General features: G+C 49.8%; 2 protein-coding genes across 2 annotated transcripts in view; both read right to left on the bottom strand.

Moving 5' to 3' along the window:
• The window catches only part of DNAH14 (dynein axonemal heavy chain 14), a 183,871-nt gene extending 183,311 nt beyond the window's left edge, over positions 1 to 560 (bottom strand). The window contains exon 1 of the mRNA XM_073556432.1: positions 9 to 560. Coding sequence (XP_073412533.1) covers positions 9 to 118 — 110 coding nt within the window. The 5' untranslated portion in view covers positions 119 to 560. The remainder of the gene's footprint in view (positions 1 to 8) is intronic.
• A 10,624-nt stretch (positions 561 to 11,184) lies between these two features.
• LOC141059994 (uncharacterized) lies at positions 11,185 to 24,700 on the bottom strand. Its single transcript, XM_073556227.1, has 5 exons — positions 24,664 to 24,700; positions 14,392 to 14,559; positions 13,654 to 13,784; positions 11,760 to 11,941; positions 11,185 to 11,446 (listed from the first exon to the last, which is right to left on the bottom strand). Exons 1-5 carry the CDS (start codon positions 24,664 to 24,666, stop codon positions 11,328 to 11,330), a joined length of 603 nt encoding a protein of 200 aa, XP_073412328.1. The 5' UTR covers positions 24,667 to 24,700; the 3' UTR covers positions 11,185 to 11,327.
• Between the last annotated feature and the right edge of the window lie 2,158 nt (positions 24,701 to 26,858).

Below are 26,858 nucleotides of genomic sequence, written 5' to 3'. Positions count from 1 at the left end.
CGTCCTACCTGAACTGGGAGAACGTGCGGATATTCTTTATGGTATAGTATCTCTCCCGCTCATGTATCCACTCGGGCACAGGCACGACCTCCATGATTTCAGCTCCAGAGACCATCATTACCTGGATAATAAAAAAATGGATCCATTTCTACAGGATACTTATACCCCTTGTATAAGCGAGCAGATGAGTGCCGACACTCTGCTGAAAGTATCAGATTCTTACCGTATTCTGCCACCACTAGGGGGCACTCAGGAGCGCAACGCAAACTGCTTAGTAACTCCAATAATCAAGTTGAGGTTTTTTTTTAAAAGTTTTTGCAAGAGTTATAACTTTTACTTGTGTATTTGTATTCTTTTTGCACAGTAGATGAATTTCTTTAGCGGCACGCATTTGGGGACGTGCATATACTATATATTAAAGAGTTATATGTTTTAGGGTGGAATAGAAAAAAAAAAAATTCCAAAATATATTTGGGGGCATTCAACATAGGAGACAAAAAAAAAATCATTGGAGTAAGACTGCGCCAAATTCAATAAAAAAACGTTCGCTGGTTAATAAATTTGGCAAGTTTTAGACGTCCGAAAAATAGGTGTTTATTGGAAATCAATTTTTGTCACAAAGCTTAATAAATCTGTCCCAAAAAAATGATCGCCCATTCCCCTTCTGGAACTTCACATTCACAATTTTTTTTAAACTGTTGACAAACACGATGCAAAACTTAAAAGAAAAACGTCTTGGAAATTTGTGAGCAAATTGGGAATTTTTAGGGATTGGTTTATGCCAATTAGGCAGAAGTTGGGAAAGGGTTAAACAAGGATGCAGAAATGCTCCCTCTAGTGGTGGCTGAAGCCAGATTGAATTTTAGGTCTTTGCTCTATGCATAGGATTCAGAGGAGAAAATAAAAAATAAAAATTGAACCCACTGTATATAAAATTAGAAAACAGCGCCACAGTTGCCCATGGGTCGTGACTGGTACTGAAGCTTATGCACATTCAAGCAAATCTTGCAATACCAGTCAGAGCCTGTAGAGAGGAGTGGCGCTGTTTAAGAGAAAAAAAAAATCTCTTTTTTTCTAATCCTGGACAATGTGAATATAATGCAAACCAGGAAGGATATGCGGAATATAAATGCAGTTTCTAGACAGTGAATACTGGTGAGAATTTCCACCGCCATAATGTAATGAATATAAGAGGAGACAGGTGGACAGATGGTCCATAAAGTGTAATCAGCGCTAATTACTCGGGACAACGCTGCGGCTCTGTGAGCTGTGTCCCGATCAGCTGTGCTTCATCACAACACGAGCAATTACACGCCGCATGTAGATCGGCTTTTTGAAGAATATTGCACGCAGCTTTGGACGCGACTGGAGAACGCCGGGTAAAAGTAATGCGTGAATGTCACTTGTGATGGATGATCCCTACACTCACCTTACACACGTGCGATGCGCTGACCGTCCAGTATACATCACGCTGGACAGCGCTACGAGCCGGGACAACATGGAGATCGTAGGGATCGTAGCGAGCGGCGGGCTGGTCCTGACATCGAGGCAGGCAGTACACGAATTCTCCCGAGTCCTCTCTTACCGGAGCGTTCTCCTAAGCGGAAGAAGAGGAGACTTATTACCGACATGTTACACTGAATTTTCCAGAGATACCGCACTGACGAATGCGATCAAGACTTACGGGGTCTGTCGGATTACAACGGCGGTCAGTGTGCATGCAGCCTCAAATATCCCACTGTCTCCTCCCATCGTAGCTCATCTGTCCGTGCGGATTAGTGATTATCATGGCGTGGTACAGTAAAGGGTATTTTATTGGATGGGAGATACATTTCTCCCAGCAGGTTAATGTTTGGCCAGGTTTTTCCCTAAAGACAGGACCTGCGATGATGTCATGATCACGTGACCATGACATCATCGCAGGTCCTGTCTTTAGGGAAAAACCCGGCCAAACATTAACCTGCTGGGAGAAATGTATATCCCATCCAGTAAAACACCCTTTACTGTACCACAGTGGTCTACCATATTACGGATACAGTGGGGCTGAAGTCCGGCCACTGGTCACCGTGTCTGTAAGTGTCTGTTTACACAGACAGACCGGCGGCGCCATACGACCGTCGATCGGTAAACTTTCACCCATTGGCGGTCATTTGAATGTTTACAGAAGAAGACCAAAACTAATGATCTATTAGAAATCACTCAGGCCGCATAGGCTGCTGATATTCTAGGCAGCGAGAGTCCCGATACCCTGCCGAGAACGGTGATCCTTTCTGCTGCAAAACGCTCGTTCATTGGGTGATTGGCAGTCTGTTTACACGGCAAGATAACGGTGACACTAAGCGTTCCTTCACGATTATCTGCACCGTCAATTCCCCTTAAGTCAGCTAGCTCACATAAAACTTGCCACTCCTTTCCCAATGACAGACCCCATCTGATTGAATCAGTGCAGAGGCTGCTGTAAGCACAGGACTTCACTAACCTGTGAGATCCGACACACGTTCACAGACAGCATCTTATATCCATACCAGTGCTGCTTGGACTTCTGTGAATACCTGTTTATCTATTATCTATCTACAGTGAAGGAAGTAAGTATTTGATCCCTTGCTGATTTTGTGAGTTTTCCCACTGACAAAGACATGAACATTATATAATTTTAACGGTAGGTTAATTTTAACACAGAGATAGAATATCAAAAATAAAATCCAGAAAATCATGCTGTATAAATATAAATTTATTTGCATTTTACAGTGAGAAATAAGTATTTGATCCCTCTGGCAAACAAGACTTAATACTTGGTGGCAAAACCCTTGTTGGCAAGCACAGCAGGCAGACGCTTTTTGTAGTTGATGATGAGGTTTGCACACATGTCAGGAGGAATTTTGCTCCACTCCTTTTTGCAGATCATCTCCAAATCATTAAGATTTTGAGGCCGTCGCTTGGCAACTCGGAGCTTCAGCTCCCCCCATAAGTTTTCTATGGGATTAAGGTCTGGAGAAGAAGCAAATTGCCCTCGGAAGAAGCAAATTGCGAAACAGCGATAGTCGGGTGTGGGGGAGCGTCACCAGCACTCCATACACGGTGCAAAGACCCGCTGTGCCTGCCTCCATTCCAGCTTTCCCGCAGGTAACACATCAATAATTTTCTTATTTACTCTTTGGACTGTGTCTTTTCCAGCCCCTTCTTTCTCATGGCGGTGTTCAATAGTGTTCTGACCACTTCTCAGCATAAAAAAGCAATATACTTGTGGGTCGCCCTCCCAAGGCTGTGGGGTACTCGGTACCGGGCCGGTGTCAGGGGGATGTGTCACAGCAGCAGTGACCCGGTCCGTGGCCCTGGGCGCCCAAGTAATGGGGGAGTGTAGTTAATGGAATGGAATAGTTCGTGACGCCACCTGTGGTGTTCGGCAAGGGAGATGTTAAGCCGACGCTGCAGACAGATCCTCTGGGACAGATGGTGTGGTGCAGCAGTGATGGTATAGCCCTACACAGGCAGGGATGATGTCCCAGGGCAGTGTAGTGGTAATGGTTGTGGGAAGGCGCAGGCAGTGTAAAGGTGTCATGTCGGACGTTATTCACACCACAGCGTCCGGCAGGCAGAGGTAGTTCCACCTCCGTCCACTATAGCCTCAGTGGCGCCGGCTTGAGTTTCTCAGGCTATCGGGGGTTAATCTAGCTGGAGATCAGGTTGGATGTTTGGTCACACCCACGGTCTTTAAATAGTCGTGCTGGCCTATGGGCGTCGCCGATTATAGCTTGTGTTTCATACCAAGTGGTTCCGGTCTGGAGTGGAGGTGTTGGAGAGAGAGAGAGAGATTCGTATCTGGTGTCGTATGATCCATTGTTACCTTCTCGCCTTCCCATATTTGTGTTTAGTTGTGCCCTGTTCACATTAGTGTATAGTCCTGTGTGGTTGCGGCGCGGTGCAGTTTAAGTTCTCCCTGTCTGTCTTTACTGTGTGGGGGCTTTGGTGGTTTGACAACTCACTGGGTGGAGGGTGGAGGGTTCAGCTTAGGGCTGAGCAGGAGATAAGGAAAGGGTGGAGGCTCAGGCATTTGCACCTTCAGCAAAAACCCTGAGTTGAGGGTCAGACAGGGTTTCCCCTAGTGAAAGGGACACCACAGGGGCCCCGGGTATTTCTGCCTTAGTTGACCTAAGCCCCGCGTGACATTATAATCGGCCTACATTTTTCAGGAGTCCATGGATCCCATGGATTCCATAACCCGCCAGTTGGCGGCGCTGTCCTTACAGGTCTCCGAGTTGAAAGGGGCAGTTCTGCAGCAGGGCCTGGTAGTAGCGAAGGTGCAAACGGCATCTGCAGGTGTCGGTGCAGAGCCGAAGATCCCGCTGCCAGAACGATTCTCAGGGGAACGCAGCAAATTTGTCATATTTCGGGAGGCCTGCAAATTATACTTCCGCATGCGCCCGGTCTCCTCAGGTAATGAGGCTCAGCGGGTGGGTCTGGTGTTATCATTACTGAGTGGGGACCCCCAAGCATGGGCGTTTTCCTTACCAGCTGACTCTGCTACATTTCATTCTGTCGATAATGTTATTTCTGCACTCGGGCTCATTTATGATGATCCCGACAGATTAGCTCTAGCAGAATCTAAGATCCGCGCCCTCCGTCAGGGGGAACGTATGGCGGAAGACTATTGTTCAGAATTTCGCCGTTGGGCAGTAGACACACAGTGGAACGACCCAGCGCTGCGGAGTCAGTTTATTCATGGGGTCTCAGGAAGAGTTAAACAGGCCCTCCTGATGTATGAGACTCCTGCTTCGTTAGAGTCTGCCATGAGTTTGGTTATACGTATTGATCGCCGTTTGCGTCAGGGGGCACAGGAGACGCTACCTCTGGGGGAAAGCAGGGGTGCAAGTGTGGTTGCTGCAGATGAGCCCACTGAACCTATGCAAATTGCGGGGGTGTCACAGGTTAAGCCTCGCGTTCCTGGGTTCAGGAAGCCTGGAGCATGTTTTTACTGTGGTAAAAGGAATCATTATGTTAACGCTTGTCCTGTGCTACCGAAGAAGGTCACACCGGCGGAAAACTGCTAAGCTCAGTGGGTATGGAGGAGGCCCAACTGAGCGTATGCATATCCTCCATGATGGTATCTCAATGTATGCTCCCTGCCAAGGTTATTATCGCGGGCAGAGAGCTACCAATATCAGTGTTTGTGGATAGCGGTTCCGCCACCAATCTCATAGATGAGGAGTTTGCACGCACTGCCGGGTTTAAGATCGAAAAACTCCCTCATCCTATTCAGGTGGTTACCATTAATGCCGCTCCCCTCCCTCAGGGGGAGATTACGGAGTTTGTGGCTGAGGTGAAACTCCACATTGGGGTCCTACATTCTGAGTCGGTTACATGTAGGGTCCTCCGTAATCTCCCAGCTCAAATGGTCCTGGGTTTTCCATGGCTGTCCAGGCACAACCCGGTAATTGATTGGAAAACTCAGGACATAGTACAATGGAGTGGTTTTTGCCAGGACAATTGCTTGGCCACATGTGTGTCCGCCGTGACGCCCAGCCTTCCGGAGGCTTTGCAGGATTTCGCGGATGTTTTCTCTGAGAAGGGTTGCTCAGAACTGCCTCCACATAGAGCCTATGACTGTGCAATTAGGTTAAAACCCGGGGCAAATTACCTAAGGCCAGGATGTTTAATATTTCTGGCCCAGAGAGACAAGCTCTTAAGGACTACATCGCGGAGAGTCTGAGCAAAGGACACATCCGGCCTTTGTCCTCGCCTGTAGCAGCGGGGTTTTTCTTCATTAAGAAGAAAGATGGGGGGTTACGGCCGTGTCTGGATTTCCGGGAGTTAAACCAGATTACGATCCGTGATCCATACCCGATGCCTTTGATCCCTGATTTGTTCAACCAGGTGGCGGGGGCAAAGTGGTTTTCCAAGCTTGACCTCAGGGGGGCGTATAACCTCATAAGGGTCCGTCAGGGGGATGAGTGGAAGACGGGCTTTAACACTCCTGAGGGTCATTTTGAGAGCCTGGTTATGCCATTTGGGTTGACAACCGCGCCTGCTGTTTTCCAACATTTTATTAATGACGTATTTGCTCATGTCCTGGGGAAATTTGTGATTGTATACCTGGATGATATCCTCATTTATTCGAGCGACCGGGACACTCATTTAGAGCATGTCAGGCAGGTGTTACAGTTGCTCCGTGAGAGTAAGCTCTATGCTAAGCTGGAAAAATGCTTATTTTTTGTTCAGGAGTTGCCTTTTTTGGGATATATTGTGTCCGCCGCAGGGTTTAAAATGGACACCGCTAAGGTGCAAGCGGTGCTACAATGGGAAAGGCCTGATAATCTGAAAGCGCTCCAGCGGTTCCTTGGGTTTGCTAATTATTATAGGAAATTTATAAAACACTTTTCTACTATAGCCAAACCGCTCACGGACATGACAAAAAAGGGTGCCGATCTGACTAGCTGGTCTGAGGTGGCGATACGTGCATTTGAGCGTCTGAAGAACAGTTTTGCTTCAGCCCCCATTCTGGTGCAACCGGACGTGTCTAAACCTTTTGTAGTGGAGGTTGATGCATCTGAGGTGGGAGTGGGGGCAGTACTATCACAGGGCTCATCTTTGAGCGATATGCATCCATGCGCCTACTTCTCCAAGAAGCTGTCGCCGGCCGAACGGAATTATGATATCGGCAACAGGGAGTTGTTGGCCATCAAATTGGCTTTTGAGGAATGGCGACACTTCTTGGAGGGGGCTGCTCACCAGGTCACAGTCATCACCGACCATAAGAACCTGCTCTATCTGGAGTCGGCCAAGCGTCTGTCTCCTAGGCAGGCTCGCTGGGCATTGTTTTTTACACCTTTCAATTTTCTGGTGACTTACCGTCCCGGGGCTAAAAACACCAAGGCAGATGCCTTGTCCAGGTGTTTTCCGGGGGGAGAACCTCGGGAAGAGCCGGTACCCATCCTCCAGGAAGGTGTAGTGGTTTCGGCTCTCACGACTGAGGTAGAGGCGGAGATTGCTGAGGCCCAAGAGGAGGTACCGCCAGGACTTCCCGCCAACAAATCATTTGTACCCCTTCATCTTCGTCTTAAGGTGTTGAGGGAACATCATGACTCAGTACTGGCTGGTCATCCAGGGGTTAAGGGCACCTTGGAGCTGGTATTGCGTCGTTTCTGGTGGCCCAAAATCCGGCAGGACGTGGTCTCGTACGTGGCAGCTTGCATCATGTGCGCCAGGGCCAAGTCGCCCCGAGCCCGTCCTGCTGGCACGCTACAGCCTCTGGGGGTACCTAATAGGCCATGGACAGAAATCTCCATGGATTTTATCACTGACTTGCCAGTCTCGGCGGGGAACACGGTCATCCTGGTGGTGGTTGACCGACTTTCAAAGATGGCGCATTTTATCTCATTGCCTTCCTTGCCCAATGCGAAGACGTTGGCTCAGGTGTTTGTGCAGGAGGTGGTCAGACTCCACGGAGTTCCGTCGGACATAGTATCTGATAGGGGAACTCAATTTGTTGCTAGGTTTTGGAAAGCTTTTTGCTCACGTTTGGGGATCAAGTTGTCACATTCATCGGCGTTTCATCCACAGTCAAATGGTCAAACTGAGCGCATGAACCAAAATCTGGAGCAGTATTTACGATGCTTTGTGTCCGACAACCAAGAGGAGTGGTCTACTTTCCTTCCTCTGGCCGAATTCGCGTTAAATAATCACCGTCAAGAGTCATCGGGAGAGTCTCCGTTCTTTTGTGTTTACGGTCAACATCCTCAATTTTGTACCTTACGTCAGGGTGACTCGGGGGGTGTCCCGGAGGAGGACCAGCTAGGAGCTCAATTATCATCAGTCTGGAGGAGGGTGAAACAGCGATTGTTGAGCATGAGTGCGAGGTACAAACGGGTGGCTGACGGTAGACGCGTGCCAGGTCCGGACCTGTGTGTGGGTGAATGGGTGTGGTTAGCGACTAAAAATATAAAACTCAAAATTCCATCTTTAAAATTGGGTCCAAGGTTTATTGGCCCTTTTAAGATTGCTGCCATCATTAACCCAGTTGCTTATCGGTTGGAACTTCCTGCAGTATACAAGATACACAACGTGTTTCACAGGGCTTTATTGAAAAAGGTGGTAGGCTCTGTGGACACAACGCCGATGCCACCTCCGGTCATGGTGGATGGCGATTTAGAATTTGAGGTCTCCAAGGTAGTGGACTCTCGAGTAGTGCGCCATACTCTTCAGTATTTGGTACACTGGCGGGGGTATGGTCCGGAGGAGAGGTCTTGGGTACCAGCCTCGGACATACATGCAGATCGGCTGGTCAGTTCTTTTCACCGTCGTCATCCGGACAAGCCGGGTCCTATGAGTCTTGAGGGCCCTGGGGTCCCTCGTAGAAGACGGGGTACTGTCATGTCGGACGTTATTCACACCACAGCGTCCGGCAGGCAGAGGTAGTTCCACCTCCGTCCACTATAGCCTCAGTGGCGCCGGCTTGAGTTTCTCAGGCTATCGGGGGTTAATCTAGCTGGAGATCAGGTTGGATGTTTGGTCACACCCACGGTCTTTAAATAGTCGTGCTGGCCTATGGGCGTCGCCGATTATAGCTTGTGTGTCATACCAAGTGGTTGCGGTCTGGAGTGGAGGTGTTGGAGAGAGAGAGAAAGAGATTCATATCTGGTGTCGTATGATCCATTGTTACCTTCTCGCCTTCCCATATTTGTGTTTTGTTGTGCCCTGTTCACATTACTGTATAGTCCTGTGTGTATGCAGCGCGGTGCAGTTTAAGTTCTCCCTGTCTGTCTTTATTGTTTGGGGCTTTGGTGGTTTGTCTCCTCACTGGGTGGAGGGTGGAGGGTTAAGCTTAGGGCTGAGCAGGAGATAAGGAAAGGGTGGAGGCTCAGGCATTTGCACCTTCAGCAAAAACCCTGAGTTGAGGGTCAGACAGGGTTTCCCCTAGTGAAAGGGACACCACAGGGGCCCCGGGTATTTCTGCCTTAGTTGACCTAAGCCCCGCATGACAAAAGGATGATACCCAGTTGTAGCGATGCTGAGCGGGTTGGCGCAAGAATGAATGGAGGACACCGAGGCTTTCAGTTCCAAAGCTTTACTCACAGTCTGCGGTACACAAGGGTGCCTGCCTCCGGGCCGTGTCCTCTGGGTCAGAGACTCAGCCAACCTCCAGGTCAGATGGAAAGCTCCTCTCCAACACTCCGCCAACATGTACCTTTCCTGAACGACTCCTCTATTGCGCCTTAAAGTGTGAAGAGCCCCAGTACTGTGGTACTCTGGAGTTCCTCCTGTCAGATGTTCCCAAGAACTCTACTCGTACGGCAGACAGCTGTAGCCTGCTTCGGGGACTCCCTTCTCCTGAGTCCCGGCTCTCTAAATCAGTTGCTGTTGTGCCCCAAGTCTTGGATGGGAGTAGTGCATTTACAGCCAACTACTCCACCGGTGTCTGCCGCAGAACCATAAGTGTCCATACAACCTCGGGGACCGGGCCCCGGCCTTGCGCTGAGAACCTATAGGCAGGGTTCCTCTTCCAACCCACGTCTCCTCTCTGTTCTCTTACTCCTTCGTTCCATACTGATCTTTCTCTGTCTTATGGAAGCTTAGGTTGCAGTTCTACGTCTTTCTCCTTCTTTTCCTTTCCCGTGCCAATTGGCTCAGGTCACTGAGGCAGCTGCAGCACTTCTTCCTCCATCCCTTCTTCCAGGGATCCTCACTCCTGTCTGAGTGACTTCCTACCCGACTGACCTTCTGTGAGACTGACCTGTCATCCTACACTTTCCCACTCTTTTATATCTAAACTCGACCCGCCTCCCAGCACGTCCAGTGTTCCATGCAGGGAACCACCAAAGGTACTCTGCTACTCTCTAAGCAAGGAGCCGCAATGTAGTTGTGCAGAACTACCCTGTTGTGTGGGATGCGAGTGTTGGAGCGTGGAAAGGAGTTCCCACCTTACTTGGATGGTGGGGCACTACACTTTAGGAGAAGGTGCAGTACCTCTGTGGCGACTGAGCCTCAGGGGCGCCACACTTGCATTGCTGAGCACCCACCTACTGGTCTTTTCTTTCAGGGTTTTTTTTGAATTTGTGACATTTTGATCCAACCTCCCCTTCCTTTTTTTGAAGCGTATTTTCACTGTGCACTTTACTCATTTATTTACAGTTACATTGCTGTCAATCACCTGCCATCATATGTGTATTTATTAATGCTGGTTAACTTCCCCCTTTGATTGGCGGTCCCTTTTGCCCTGTCTTTTTTATCATCATTTAATTATTTATCAATAAAATATCTTTTTCATTATACCTTCCTTCACTTCCTTACTTTTATGGCACCATACTATAATAGACTATGTTTCTAATATATCACTGAAGTGACTTTAGCCATTGCTAAATAGGAATATGGGAATAACATCCGATTTTTAATGTCCCGGCGGAGGGAAGGAGGTTGTCTCTCAGGATTTTACGGTACATGGCTCTATCCATTCTCCCATTGATGCGATGAAGTGGTCCTGGACCCTTAGCAGAGAAACACCCCCAAAACATAATGTTTCCACCTCCATGATTGACAGTGGGGACAGTGTTCTTTGGGTCATAGGCTGCATTTCTCTTCCTCCAAACACGGCAAGTTGAGTTAATGCTAAAGAGCTCAATTTTGTCTCATCTCATGCTTTAGGCTGATCTCTCACCTTCCTCAGGATCAAGGACACCCCATGAGGTGAGATGTTGCATGGTGCCCCAGATCGATGTCGATTGACAGTCATTTTGTATTACTTCCATTTTCTTACTATTGCACCAAAAGTTGTCTCCTTCTCATCCAGCTTCTTACTTATGGTTTTGCAGCCCATTCCAGCTTTGTGCAGGTCTATGATCTTGTCCCTGACATCCTTAGAAAGCTCTTTGTTCTTACCCATGTTGTAGAGGTTAGAGTCTGACTGATTAATTGAGTCTGTGGACAGGAGTCTTTTATAACGATGACTATGTAAGACAGCTGTCTTTAATGCAGATAACGAGTTGATTAGGAGCGTCTAACTGGTCTGCAGCAAAATGCAAATAAATTTATATAATCTATACAATGTGATTTTCTGGATTTTATTTTTGATATTCTATCTTTCTACCCTTAACATTATAGACTGGTCACAAAATCAGCAAGGGATCAAATACTTATTTCCTTCACTGTATCTATCTATTATCTATAAAACTATTATCTATCTATCTATCTATCATCTATCTACCATATATCTTTCTCATATCTGTCAATCCTTCTCAGCAGGGAAGAAGTAAAGGTTTGCAGACTTGGGAACTGTCATATATATATATATATATATATAATATCACTTTAGACTATTTGCTCCTGCGTCATGCACGTTACTCACTGTATCCGGGATTTACCTTTAGAAATCCCGTATATTTATTGGCCTCACGTTGCGGTCGGGGTGTCCTCCAGCCGAGGCCGGCTCTCACTCTCTGTAAATGCGACATCACATCTGAAACATAAGACGTAATAATAACCATGAAGGTTTGGTCTTACTTTTCAATATCTGGCAGTGATACGGTGCCAGTACTGTGCGGCCATCTGTGTAAATGTAACAGGAAGCTCTGAGCAGTAGCAAAGAGGTGCGAGATGGTGCGAGACCTCCCGATTCTGGTAATCTGAGATCACATCTCTACAAGATGCCATCTCACCTACAACTTTATAGGAAAAAGAAGTTGACCCAGTGTGACCCCGATATGTTGTGAGCGATGTGCATTAGGTGTATATACTATAGTGCCGATCTGCCCCGTAAGTCCTTTTGTTACCATTTGTGATCCCCTGGCACGTGTCAGTCTCGGGCAGGGCCGGCTCCTCTGGTATTTTACAGTTGGATGTATCCGTCAGGTGACTGTGGCTCTGGAAGTCTTTCTTCAGTATCACTTCTAACTCTAAGGACGATGTGGTACCCTGCAAGCTCCCGCTGATCATCACCTCACTCCGGCGTTTGCTGCAAACATAAAAATGTGTAAAAGGAGTTGACAGGAAGGTGCAGGTGTAAGAGGAGCAGACAATGAGGCGCAGGTGTAAGAGGAGCAGACGAGGTGCAGGTGGAAGAGGAGTAGACAATGAGGTGCAGGTGGAAGAGGAGCAGACAAGAAGGCACAGGTGGAAGAGGAGCAGACAAGGAGGTGCAGGTGGAAGAGGAGCAGACAAGGAGGCGCAGGTGGAAGAGGAGTAGACAAGGAGGTGCAGGTGGAAGAGGAGCAGACAAGAAGGCACAGGTGTAAGAGGAGCACACAAGGAGGCTGCGGTGTAAGAGGAGCAGACAAGGAGGCGCAGGTGGAAGAGTAGACAAGGAGGTGCAGGTGTAAGAGGAGCAGACAAGAAGGCACAGGTGTAAGAGGAGCACACAAGGAGGCTGCGGTGTAAGAGGAGCAGACATGGAGGCGCAGGTGTAAGAGGAGCAGACAAGGAGGTGCAGATGGAAGAGGAGAAGACAAGAAGGCGCAGGTGTAAGCGGAGCAGACAATGAGGTGCAGGTGGAAGAGGAGCAGATATGGAGGCACAGGTGGAAGAGGAGCAGACAAGGAGGCGCAGGTGTAAGAGGAGCAGACAAGAAGGCGCAGGTGTAAGAGGAGCAGACAAGGAGACTGCGGTGTAAGAGGAGAAGGAGGCTGCGGTGTAAGAGGAGCAGACAAGGAGGCTGCGGTGTAAGAGGAGCATACAAGGAGGCTGCAGTGCAAGAGGAGCAGACAAGGAGGCTGCGGTGTAAAAGGAGCAGACAAGGAGGCGCAGGTGTAAGGGGAGCAGACAAGGAGGTGCAGGTGTAAGAGGAGCAGACAAGGAGGTGCAGGTGTAAGAGGAGCAGACAAGGAGGCTGCGGTGTAAGAGGTGCAGACATGGAGGCACAGGTGTAAGAGGAGCAGACAAGAAGGCGCAGGTGTAAGAGGAGCAGACAAGGAGGCTGCGGTGTAAGAGGAGAAGGAGGCTGCGGTGTAAGAGGAGCAGACAAGGAGGCTGTGGTGTAAGAGGAGCAGACAAGGAGGCTGCGGTGTAAGAGGAGCAGACAAGGAGGCGTAGGTATAAGAGGAGCAGACAAGGAGACGTGGGTGTAAGAGGAGCAGACAAGGAGGTGCAGGTGTAAGAGGAGCAGACAAGGAGACGCAGGTGTAAGAGGAGCAGACAAGGAGACGCAGGTGTAAGGTGTAAGAGGAGCAGACAAGGAGACGCAGGTGTAAGAGGAGCAGACAAGGAGACGCAGGTGTAAAAGGAGCAGACAAGGAGGGGCAGGTGTAAGAGGAGCAGACAAGGAGATGCAGGTGTAAGAGGAGCAGACAAGGAGACGCAGGTGTAAGAGGAGCAGACAAGGAGACGCAGGTGTAAAAGGAGCAGACAAGGAGGGGCAGGTGTAAGAGGAGCAGACAAGGAGATGCAGGTGTAAGAGGAGCAGACAAGGAGACGCAGGTGTAAGGGGAGCAGACAAGGAGACGCAGGTGTAAGAGGAGCAGACAAGGAGACGCAGGTGTAAGAGGAGCAGACAAGGAGACGCAGGTGTAAGAGGAGCAGACATGGAGGCGCGGGTGTAAGAGGAGCAGACAAGGAGACGCAGGTGTAAGAGGAGCAGACAAGGAGACGCAGGTGTAAGAGGAGCAGACAAGGAGATGCAGGTGTAAGAGGAGCAGACAAGGAGGGGCAGGGGGTTTCGGATACAACGCTTACATTTCTGGCACCTCCTTTTTGTCTTGTATTTTTCCTACGATTCTTCTCTCTCCGTCCGCTCTGCAGATTGTGGAGCGGATAGTGGGCGCATAGAACTCCATGTACTCAGGTGGCGGCTTTGGAATTAGACCCTTATAAAAAAAATGTAACCAATATTATAAAGTGCAGTGTGCACAGGTTTCTAACAAAAAGTAAATACACCCATCTCTTCATACATTATACTTTTCTTTTAGTGTTATGTATGGGGCCACAAATACACAGACAGGAGATGTTGTTCATAGCAGCCAATGAGATTTCAGCTTTTATTGTTTTGGATCTAATTTGAAAATTAAAGCCGTGATATGATTGGTTGATATGAGAAATTATAATTACATACATAATAAACCCTAACTACACCGCACCATACATTCATGTAGGTATGGGACCCACTCAGAAGTTTTCCGGCACCGCCAGCCATGATGGTCAGTTTTACATCCTGCTGCAGTGGCCGAGATCGGAGCTAGCTCTGGTCCCATCTGTATAACCCCTTAGCTGCTGCGCTCCATATCAACAATGGCTCCTAATGGAGTGAGGTTGGTGATTGCAGTGTAGACCCCTGAGTTCGGGCCCCTGTGAGGATGGACGTGGGTATTACTAGCCCCTTGGCATGGACAGCCAGACTCGCCCCGCTTCTCTCTGGATCCTCTGAGTGATGAGAGGAGACGCTCCTGGTAATGTGGATGGAGGAGGATTGCTCACCAGCCTGTGTCTCCGCTCGTCACCGCTGACAGCTTGTTTGTGCAGCATCGTATTCTTGGAGACCATCTGGAGAACATCTGAACTCTGCGCTCCAAGATGCAGGCGATGGCGCAGATCTGTGCAGGGCGAGAGCCGGCGCTCACCCCTGTACATGAGGTGCCGTTCCTCCTGGAGGGGGTGAAACATACAAAAATAAATTAAATAAACAGACAGTACGCACAGAAAGGGTTAACAGATAAATATAATGTCTCTCTTGCTCTTCGTTATCTATTTTTCTTCTATATTTGGGGAGTAATCCCTCCTATAGAGGGCATATGGACTTCCCTGTCCCTGCAACATGAAGCTGCAGGGTCTCCAGATACCGCCATATGGTGCTCAATTGTGTGCTGTACAGAAAGAGACCTAGTCTAAAGTGCTGCACAGCCCTATACATTACTAAGGCCTAGCTGATACCTTCCTGACCGTGGAGGTTGGCACCCTAATAGTACGATATTGGCGCCCCCACTCAACGAGGACTATCCCTCACTTCCCTAGTAATCCCTGATATCACAGAGGGGAAAACAATTTTCAAATAGTACAGAGATGAAAAGTCAGAATGCCCTAGGACTAGTGCAGACCAGACACAAATACCAAAAATATAACGATAAAAAGACATATTAACCATATCATAATATTGTGTAACCTAAAATATCCTCAAAAGGCATGATCAACAGCTGATCCCACTCGGGGGGGTAGAAACAGTCAGATACACTGAATAAATAGTGAATGGTCACTTATCATGTCTATGGAGAACCCTCAACGCGTTTCCCCGCCGTGCCGGTTCATCAGGAGGTATAACCGATGCTTTCACTGATATTGTTGCTGCTTCATGCCTGCTACCACGATGATGGGGTCAAGGAGACCGGATTTAAATAACCACCTTAATTGTACTGATCGCCACCCACTATCTGGTGGCCCAATCAGTGGAAAGGCTTAGGTGATTAGAGCCCAGGTGTGCAATCCAAAACAAACGTGTACCTGATCATCTGGAGTTCCACCGCTGTATTAGATATATAAAGCGGCGAGGAGTTGTTAGTGTGCTCTCCACAATGGAGCGCATCCAAGATGGCGCCGGAACTTCCGGTCGTGTGATATCACATCCGCATCGGGCTGTAAACGTTGTGATAAAACACTCCGGGATCGCCTTTGCTGGGGTCAAAGGTCACGTGGGTTCAGCATGAAACTCAGGGGCACAAGCCGGGGTCCAGGTATAACTGACACTGGGTCAGGTTTATTAAAGGTCAAAGCAATGCATAAAGAAAAAAAACATAAAACAAATCCTTGCCTGTCCGGCACTAACTAAACAAGGTACAACCTAACTACCAACTGGCGGGCTTCTCCCGTCCAGCCAAACCACAGTTGCAGTGGGCACTGCTTCCACTCACGTGTGTCTCTCACACAGACAGGCTCTCTGTGTCCCCAGGCTGAGACACTCACACAACCACCTGGCATCCTTTTATATCCGCCTCCCATTATTCATTAGTCACCAGGTGAGATACTGACCAGACTAGGCCACATAGGAAAGGAATCTGGGCGAGATATACCTGCCCTCATCCACTATTCCCACATGATTCTCACATATCCCCCCCCTCTGCTCAGACCACTCTGGTAGAGCAATGACACCTGCCAAACAGTGTACTCGGGACAGGGCATCTGCATTCCCCATCTGTACCCCTGGGGGGTGCTCCACCGTAAAAGTGTAGGCCTGCAGGGCAAGGAACCACCGGGTCACCCGGCTATTCCGTTCCTTGTGCAAGTGCATCCACTTGAGAGGGGCATGGTCAGTGATCAGCCTGAACTTTCGGCCCACCAGGTAATATTTCAGGGCCTCTAGAGCCCACTTAATGGTTAGGCACTCTTTCTACAACTGCATACTTTTGCTGATGTTTATTCAGCTTCCTGCTGAAATAGAGGACTGGGTGTTCCACTCCGTCCCTCGCTTGTGACAGTACGGCCCCGATAACAGTATCCGAGGCATCCGTTTGTACCACAAACTCGCCGCGGAAGTCCGGAGTCACCAATACGGGTTGAGAGCAAAGTGCCCGTTTTAGGCTATGGAAGACTTCTTCAGCCGCTAAATTCCATTTAATCATGACGAAGTCTTTCCCTTTGGTAAGATCCGTCAGGGGGGTAGCGATGGCTGCAAAATTGGGTATGAACCGGCGATAATAGCCGGCGATTCCCAGAAAGGCTTGCACCTGCTTCTTGTTGACAGGTTGCGGCCAGTCCTGAACCGCCTGAATCTTATCGACCTGGGGTTTAACAACACCCCTCCCAATTACATACCCCAAATACCGGGCTTCTTCTAGCCCAATGTGACATTTCTTGGGGTTCGCGGTTAGACCTGCCTCCCACAGGTCGTCAATCACAGCTTGTACTTTCTGGAGATGAGTCTCCCAGTCCAAGCTGTAAATGACAATGTCATCCAAATAGGCCGAAGCGTACTGCCTATGTGGCCTCAGGACTCAATCCATCAGTCTCTGGAAGGTCGCCGGTGCTCCGTGCAGTCCAAACTGCATATACACATACTGAAATAAACCTTCCGGCGTAGCAAATGCCGTCTTTTCCCTGGCCGCCTCCGCCAGAGGGATCTGCCAATACCCCTTTGTTAGGTCTAGGGTCGTAATATACCGGGCTTTTCCTAACGGATCTATTAACTCGTCGACCCGGGGCATAGGGTAGGCATCAAATTTTGAGACCGCATTCAGTTCCCTGAAGTCATTGCAGAACCGGATGGTGCCGTCCGGTTTCGTAATTAGCACAATCGGGCTGGACCAAGCACTGTGCGATTCCTCAATGACTCCTAACTCTAACATTGCCTTCACTTCTCGGGAAACGGCTTCACGGCGCGCTTCCGGGATTCGGTAGGGTTTTACGTGAACTGTGACACCAGGTTCCGTTACGATGTCATGTTTCATTAGCGTAGTCTGCCCGGGTTTTTCTGAGAAAAACTTTTGGTTGTGAAGTAGAAACTGCCTGACCTCAGTCTTTTGCAGCTCCGAGAGAGTCTCTGCAACCCGTATCTCCGGTACGGTATGCGAGCAGACGGGATGGGCCAGCTCCGCTGACAAGGCAGACCGATCCTTCCAGGGCTTTATCAGATTTACATGATAAATCTGTTCAGGTTTCCGTTTACCTGCCTGGTATACTTTGTAGTTTACTTCACCAACTCTTTCCTTAATCTCAAAGGGGCCCTGCCACTTTGCCAGGAACTTACTGTCCACCGTGGGGACCAGGATCAACACCCTATCTCCGGGTGCAAACGTACGGATCTTGGCGCCCCTATCATAGATTCTTTTTTGGGCTCCTTGAGCCTGCATCATGTGTTCTTTGACGATAGGCATAACAGCCGCAATACGGTCCTGCATTTGTGTTACATGATCTATCACCGTTTTAAACAGAGTGACCTGACCCTCATAGGTTTCTTTTGCGACGTCTAACAGTCCGCGAGGACGTCGGGCGTACAATAACTCGAAAGGCGAGAATCCCGTGGAAGACTGGGGCACTTCCCTGATGGCAAAGAGCAAATACGGAAGTAAATAGTCCCAGTTCTTCCCATCCTTGTCTATCACCTTTCTCAGCATCTGCTTCAGAGTTTTATTGAATCGTTCGACCAGCCCGTCTGTTTGAGGGTGAAACACGGATGTGCGTAACGGTTCGATTTGTAACAACCGGCAGAGCTCCTTCATTACCCTGGACATAAAGGGGGTCCCCTGGTCGGTGAGTATCTGTTTTGGTATACCGACCCGACTAAACACATGCACCAATTCCTTGGCAATCGTCTTGGTGGCCGTGTTACGCAAAGGGATGGCCTCCGGGTAACGAGTGGCATAATCCAAGATGACCAGGATATGTTGGTGTCCACGTACAGACCGTGGAAGGGGCCCAACTAAATCCATCCCAATCCTCCCAAACGGGACTTCAATAATAGGTAGGGTTACCAAAGGGCTACAGAATCGGGGCTTAGGTGCAGAAGCTTGACAGTCAGGACAAGACTCACAATATACACGAATATCGTGATGCATGCCTGGCCAAACAAAACAGTGTAATATCCTTTCGGTGGTTTTCTGGACTCCCAGGTGACCTCCCATCACATGTCCGTGGGCCAGGTCCAGCACTTGCCGCCGGTAGGGTTTTGGCACGACTAACAGTTGCACCGTGTCTTCCCCCTTTTTCTCTATCTGATAGAGTAAATCATTCTCCAGGACCATGTAAGGATATGCCAGCCTAGAGCCAGGTTCTACAGGTACCCCATTTATCACTTTTACATTGGTCCTAGCCTGAGAAAGGATAGGATCCTTTATTTGCTCGCTTTGGAAGTCATCTCTCTGGACTTCCAAATCCGGCAAACGGGGAGGTGGACGGCTGTCGGCCTCCTCCTCTTCCCTGATCTCCTCCGTATCACCCGCCAAGACTGAAAACGGGAACTGCAGGTCATTTCCAGCAGACGCTCCCCCCCGAGTCTTCCTGGGGGACCTCTTCCAGGGGTTTGGGTCCCACACGCGTCCTGGGAGAAGAGTCACGTACCCTGCTACCCTGGGGCATCAACCGATTCTCCCACAACTGCCAGAAGTGGGGAAAATCCCAGCCCAAGATAACACCATGCAATAAGGCAGGGACGAGTCCCACTTTATGTTGCACAGACCCATAGGAAGTAGTAATGCATATGACCGTGGTGAGGTACGAACAGGTGTCTCCATGCACACACGTTACAGAAAATTTGTCTGATGGTCCAGTCGGGGCTGACACCAGACTGGCCTTCACCAGAGTCACCACACTTGCCGAGTCTAACAATGCCACCACATTTTTGCCATCAACAGTTAAATCACACAAGTGTTTTTCCACATCCCTTTGACCGGCATTCACACTCACTACCCGTGCAACCATAGAGATGCGGTTTTTAGAGTCTGTGACGTCGCACTGCATGGGTTCAGCAGTGACCGGACAGTTCGCAGCAATGTGGCCCATCTCTTGGCAGCGGAAACACCTAATGGGCCCCTTGCTTAGACCATAGTTCGTTACTCTCGGCCTTGCAGTGCGGGCAGTCCCGCTTTCTTCCCCCACTGTCTTAGGGATTTTTCCTTCTCCCCTACTCCCTGGAACAGTCTTACCGGTTCCATGTGGAGATGATGAAGAACGAGGTGGGGTAGCGTCGTCTCGGAGTCGTTCCGCCACGGGGTAACGTTCAACCAGATCCACCAGTTGATCTGCCGTCGTAGGATTTCCATGGCTTACCCACTTCCTCAGGGCTGGCGGCAGAGCTCTCAGGTACTTGTCCATGACGACTCTCTGGATTATCTCTGGCGCTGTCAGCACCTCGGGTTGTAGCCACTTCTTCGTCACGTGGATCAGGTCGAACATCTGTCACCGCGGAGGTTTATCCGGCTGATAAGTCCATTGATGCACTCGCTGCACAGACAGCGGTCGTCACTCCCAGCCGGGCCAAGATCTCGGCTTTCAGTTTGTCAAAGTCCTGCGCGGCTTCAGGTTCTAAGTCATAATAAGCCTTTTGGGCCTCACCGGAAGGAAACGGGGCAATCAGGCTGGCCCATCGTGCCTTCGGCCATTTTTCTCGCACCGCCGTCCGTTCAAACGTGGTCAGGTATGCCTCGATGTCATCTTCGGTCATCTTCTGCCAGTACCGACTCATGTGAATCACTCTCGTCTCGGCTTCCAGGTTAACCTCAGGTAAGCTTGCCAGGCGCTGCGCCACCTGCTGGAGAAGCGAACGATCGGTAGCTGTCATGTCCACCAACTCCTTCAGCTGAGCCATCATCACCCGATTAGCTTCTTGCTGGACGGCGGTGGACTGTACCAGCGCTTTCACCACGTCCTTCATGCTTCCAACGTGATGCCCGCGTTCTCCACCACAATGTGATAAAACACTCCGGGATCGCCTTTGCTGGGGTCAAAGGTCACGTGCGTTTAGCATGAAACTCAGGCGCACAAGCCGGGGTCCAGGTATAACTGACACTGGGTCAGGTTTATTAACGGTGAAAGCAATGCATAAAAGAAATAAAACATAAAACAAATCCTTGCCTGTCCGGCACTAACTGAACAATGGACAACATAACTACCAACTGGCGGGCTTCTCCCGTCCAGCCAAACCACAGTTGCAGTGGGCACTGCTTTCACTCACGTGTGTCTCTCACACAGACAGGCTCTCTGTGTCCCCAGGCTGAGACACTCACACAACCACCTGGCATCCTTTTATATCCGCCTCCCATTATTCATTAGTAACCAGGTGAGATACTGCCCAGACTAGGCCACATAGGAAAGGAATCTGGGCGAGATATACCTGCCCTCATCCACTATTCCCACATGATTCTCACAATGTGTACCCGATCATCCGGAACTGTATTAGATAGACAAAGCGGCGGGGAGTCATTAGCATATGGTACTCAGCATTGCAGGGACTTAGTGTGCTGCCATATGGTGCTCAGTGTTGCAGGGACTCCATGTGCCGCCATATGGTGCTCAGTGTTGCAGGGACTCCATGTGCCGCCATATGGTGCTCAGTGTTGCAGGGACTCCATTTGCCGCCACATGGTGCCCAATGTTGCAGGGACCTCCATGTACTGCCATATTGTGCTCCATTGGGCACTGTACAGATAGGGATAAGGTCACATCCCTATTTTATGGCAGCACACAGTCTACACTTACCACAGTACAGAGTTGTGAGGACTCCATATGCCGCCATATAGTGCTCAATTGGGTGCTGCATAAAAGCATGCTTTCCCCTTACTTTACAGGATTGCACAGAGTCAGGGATTGCACAGAACAGCAGAACCTCCATGTGCCAACTTGAGGCTCTGTGGTAAAAGCCCGAGTCTTGCTTTATGGCAGCACAAATCGTCCCCTGTTCTCAGAGCATGCACCGCCACACAGTGCTCCGATAGGTACCAATCAGAGAAGTAACTTGAAGCTTCTCAGAAAAGCTTTCATCTTTACTTTCTGGCAGCACATGGAGAGACATAGTACGGCGTCACGGGAACCTTATGTGCTGCCATTAGGTGTCATACAAAGAAGTAAATTGAATATTTTTGTATACGTGAAGCTGCACCCCTGTCGCACCAAAAAGAAACTTAAAGAAACTTGGGTAAAGGCCTCATCTTTGCTTTAACCCCTTCTCGAAAATTACGTCCTACGTCTGGTCCCCATTTGTATGGTGCAGGATCAGAAGTAGAGCCCGCACTTTACATGGCAGACGCCGGCTGTGTTACACTGCTGGTATCTGCCTCAAACAGCAGCGACCGACGGTAACTAAAACTGAAACAATCGGCTACAGAGCAGCACTTTCAAGCCCTATAGCAAAGAGCTTGGAGGCGAACATTCAGTGAACCTTTACTGTGTCCCTGTGTATAATACAAAAAAGGAATCAGCCGTCAGTAAAGGGTTAATTTGAGCCTCTACATAATGTAGTCGGACTGATAGCGACAGCAGCGGCAGGAAAAGCTGTGACAGGATGGTAGACTCTGTTTCGCTTTTCTTCCTGCTGCTCCACAACACACAGGAATCCATCTAACGGCCTTTTATAGGTGGACGGATCCGCAGCTGTTTACTGGCCCCAAAGAGCGTTCTGTGAGCGGATCTATCATCGATCTGACATTCCGTGTCACAGGACACATTGTACTGGCAGCTCATCCCCGCCTTATACAGGACCATTATGCTACCGATAAGGATTATTTTTCAGCCATTGTTTTGCTCGTTCTTCGAGTGATTGTCAGCCTGTTCAGACGGGCCGACAATCCTATAAAGCTTGTTCCCCACTGTCTAAGAGGACCATTACATCTCTGCTTACCAACCTATATCAGGTATGAAGTCGACGGCCCCTCCCCCATGTGTGATGACAATGGCGTGACCCACTCCCCCACCTAGTCTCCCCCTACGGCCGGGGTCACACTTGCGTGTGTAATGTGAGAAACTCGCGTGAGTCTCTCGCATCAATATCCGGCACTCAGGACCGGAGTGTGCAGCTGCATAGAAAGACATGCAGCCGCACACTCCGGTCCTGAATGCCGGCGGCACTGCCGGGTATTTATGTGAGTTTCTCACATTACACACGCAAGGCTTACAAGGAAGTCTCATCTCATATAGTGAGACAGCAGAGAGCCCCGACTTCAGCTTCTCTTTCTTAAAGGGCCAGGACTAATATCACTAAATTTGACAGGACTTTTTTGTATTTTTTTCATCTATATCTAAAATATTAGAGAAAGGTTTTATATTTTGGCCTCCATTTACATCCTGAAGTTTCCAGGAGATGATAGGTTCCCTTTAAGATAGCCCACTGAAGATTTCAGATTTCATCGCTGCTTTATGGCCGCACACAGAGCCTCCTATTACCACAGTACAGAGTCTTAGAAACAACATGTGCCGCCATATTGTGCTCCATTGAGTGCTGTGCATAAATAACTTACAGCTCCCCCTGGGTAAGGCCTGATAATTGCAGGTTTCATCCCTACTTTACAATAATAATAATAAAATTTTTTATTTCTATAGCGCTGACATATTCCGCAGCACTTTACATTTCAGAGGGGACTTGTACAGACAATAGACATTACAGCATAACAATAATCACATAGATTATAACAGATACCAAGAGGAGTGAGGGCCCTGCTCGCAAGCTTACAGTCTATGAGGAAAGAGGTAGACACGAAAGGTGGGTGGTAACAGTTGCCCTGATTGTATGGACCAGCCATAATGTTAAGTGTGTAACAGTACAGACACAGAGGGCTAATGGATGCATAAAGCAACATGAACATGATGCGGGGAACCTGGTTATGGTAAAACTTTTGGCTGTGCCACACAGGGATAGATTAGGTTAATGTGTTGAGGTGATAGGCCAGTCTGAATAAATGAGTTTTCAGGGCACGCTTAAAATTGTGGGTATTGGGGACTAATCGTATTGACCTGGGAAGTGCATTCCAAAGAATTGGCGCAGCACGTGTAAAGTCTTGGAGACGGGAGTGGGAGGTTCTGACTATTGAGGATGCTAACCTCAGGTCATCAGCAGAGCGGAGGGCGCGGGTAGGGTGGTAGACTGAAACAAGGGAGGAGATGTAGGGTGGTGCTGAGCCATGGAGGGCTTTGTGGGTGAGGGTAATAAGTTTGTACTGGATTCTGGAGTGGATGGGTAGCCAGTGTAATGACTGGCACAAGGTAGAGGCATCAGTGTAACGATTGGTGAGGAATATGATCCTGACTGCAGCATTCAGGACAGATTGGAGAGGGGAGAGTTTGGTAAGAGGGAGACCGATTAGAAGAGTTACAATAGTCGAGACGAGAATGAATAAGAGAAACAGTAAGAGTTCTTGCAGAGTCAAAAGTAAGAAAAGGTCGAATTCTAGAAATGTTTTTGAGGTGCAGATGACAAGAGCGAGCCAGTGATCGAATGTGGTGGGCAAAGGAAAGCTCGGAATCAAGCATGACCCCAAGACAGCGGGCATGTTGCTGGGGAGTAATAGTGGAACCACACACAGAAATGGCAATGTCGGGTATAGGTACATTAGTAGAGGGAGGAAACACCAGGAGTTCAGTCTTTGACAGGTTCAGTCTCTGATACAGTGAGGACATGATGTTTACTTTATGGCCGCCCTTAGTGTCTCCTGTTCCCATAGTGCGGAGTCTCAGAGACCCCAAGTGCCGCCATATGGTGCTCCATTAGCGAGTAGGGTAGGGGGAATCCTGGATAACGCCTTGTCTCGATCTCCATCAGAGCCTGGAGTCACGGTTTGCACGGTGCGGCGGTGCAGGAGCTCCGTGTGCCGCCATATGGTGCTTTTTCCAGTCTGCAGCAGCAGTCACAGATTTCCGGCCGCCTCTGTGCAGACATCGCTCGCCGTTCTGTGCGGCTTCCACACAGACCTACAGACAGAGCGGCGCGTCCGCCAAAACGTCTCCGTTCCAAGTGACTGAAGACGGGGCGACGGGTGGAAAGCAAAGAAAAACTTTTTGGGAGTCAAAAATATTTCCAAAAATTGAATTTCTATCGAGATAACAGTCGACGCGTTACCAGTAAATTTATTACATATTTTTAAGATCTCTGCTCGCTTTTAGTGATTGGAAATCTGATACCCGTCCCGCTCCCACAGCTGCAGAGCTCGATACACTGTGTCAGGGCTGTGTTAGGGTCAGTCTCTGTTTCCAGTCACGTACAATGTGCAGAAATCTTTCCAATGTGGAAACTAAAGGTAAAGCAGATACAGATCCAGCAGAGGAGACCCCAGCACTCACCATAGGCGGAGCCCCCCGCAGTCTGCAGCCAGCGCACTGTCCGGTGTCAGACTCTCGCTTATAAATAAAGATTGTTTATTTTGTTGTGATTTTCACTCTCTGCGGAGAGACGCTCCCTGCGGTTGTCTAGGAGACCGGGGCGTGGTTACACAGGGGACAGAGCAGAAGCTCCTCCCCCAGAGATGTCAATGAAACTCGTGCGCCCCAGCGAGGAGGAAGCAGCAGCAGTGCAGATGCTGAGGACGTCACTATGGAAACTGATAAACATGGCAGACGTTTTTACACTTTTATTGACAAATCCTTGAAGTTTCTGTGACGCCTCAATATCCCCAGTGCTGCCCCTTATCCTCCGCACTCCTGCCCCTTATTCTCCGCACTCCTGCCCCTTATTCTCCGCACTCCTGTCCCTTATCCTCCGCACTCCTGCCCCTTATCCTCCGCACTCCTGCCCCTTATCCTCCGCACTCCTGCCCCTTATCCTCCGCCCTCCTGCCCCTTATTCTCCGCACTCCTGCCCCTTATCCTCCACACTCCTGCCCCTTATCCTCCACACTCCTGCCCCTTATCCTCCACACTCCTGCCCCTTATCCTCCACACTCCTGTCCCTTATTCTCCACACTCCTGCCCCTTATTCTTCACACTCCTGCCCCTTATTCTCCACACTCCTGCCCCTTATCCTCCGCACTCCTGTCCCTTATTCTCCACACTCCTGCCCCTTATTCTCCGCACTCCTGCCCCTTATTCTCCACACTCCTGCCCCTTATTCTCCACACTCCTGCCCCTTATTCTCCACACTCCTGCCCCTTATTCTCCGCACTCCTGCCCCTTATCCTCCGCACTCCTGTCCCTTATTCTCCACACTCCTGCCCCTTATTCTCCGCACTCCTGCCCCTTATTCTCCGCACTCCTGCCCCTTATTCTCCACACTCCTGCCCCTTATTCTCCACACTCCTGCCCCTTATTCTCCGCACTCCTGCCCCTTATTCTCCGCACTCCTGCCCCTTATTCTCCGCACTCCTGCCCCTTATCCTCCGCACTCCTGCCCCTTATCCTCCGCACTCCTGCCCCTTATTCTCCGCACTCCTGCCCCTTATTCTCCACACTCCTGCCCCTTATCCTCCGCACTCCTGCCCCTTATCCTCCGCACTCCTGCCCCTTATTCTCCGCACTCCTGCCCCTTATCCTCCGCACTCCTGCCCCTTATCCTCCGCACTCCTGCCCCTTATCCTCCGCACTCCTGCCCCTTATTCTCCGCACTCCTGCCCCTTATCCTCCGCACTCCTGCCCCTTATTCTCCGCACTCCTGCCCCTTATCCTCCACACTCCTGCCCCTTATCCTCCACACTCCTGCCCCTTATCCTCCGCACTCCTGCCCCTTATCCTCCGCACTCCTGCCCCTTATTCTCCGCACTCCTGCCCCTTATTCTCCGCACTCCTGCCCCTTATCCTCCGCACTCCTGCCCCTTATCCTCCGCACTCCTGCCCCTTATTCTCCGCACTCCTGCCCCTTATCCTCCGCACTCCTGCCCCTTATCCTCCGCACTCCTGCCCCTTATCCTCCGCACTCCTGCCCCTTATTCTCCACACTCCTGCCCCTTATTCTCCGCACTCCTGCCCCTTATCCTCCGCACTCCTGCCCCTTATCCTCCGCACTCCTGCCCCTTATCCTCCGCACTCCTGCCCCTTATTCTCCGCACTCCTGCCCCTTATCCTCCACACTCCTGCCCCTTATGCTCCACACTTCTGCCCCTTATTCTCCACACTCCTGCCCCTTATTCTCCACACTCCTGCCCCTTTATTCTCCACACTTCTGCCCCTTTATTCTCCACACTCCTGCCCCTTATTCTCCACACTCCTGCCCCTTATTCTCCACACTCCTTCCCCCTTATTCTCCACACTCCTGCCCCTTTATTCTCCACACTTCTGCCCCTTATTCTCTATACTCCTGCCCCTCATTCTCCACACTCCTGCCCCTCATTCTCCACACTCCAGCCCCTCATTCTCCACACTCCTGCCCCTCATTCTCCACACTCCTGCCCCTCATTCTCCACACTCCTGCCCCTCATTCTCCACACTCCTGCCCCTCATTCTCCACACTCCTGCCCCTCATTCTCCACACTCCTGCCCCTTATCCTCCGCACTCCTGCCCCTCATTCTCCACACTCCTGCCCCTTATCCTCCGCACTCCTGCCCCT

Source organism: Dendrobates tinctorius, unplaced genomic scaffold, assembly GCF_039654945.1.
Source record: "Dendrobates tinctorius isolate UK_male_01 unplaced genomic scaffold, ASM3965494v1 ptg000232l, whole genome shotgun sequence".
Classification (NCBI taxonomy): Eukaryota; Metazoa; Chordata; class Amphibia; order Anura; family Dendrobatidae; genus Dendrobates; species Dendrobates tinctorius.
This window is presented reverse-complemented; position numbering and strand designations above follow the sequence as displayed.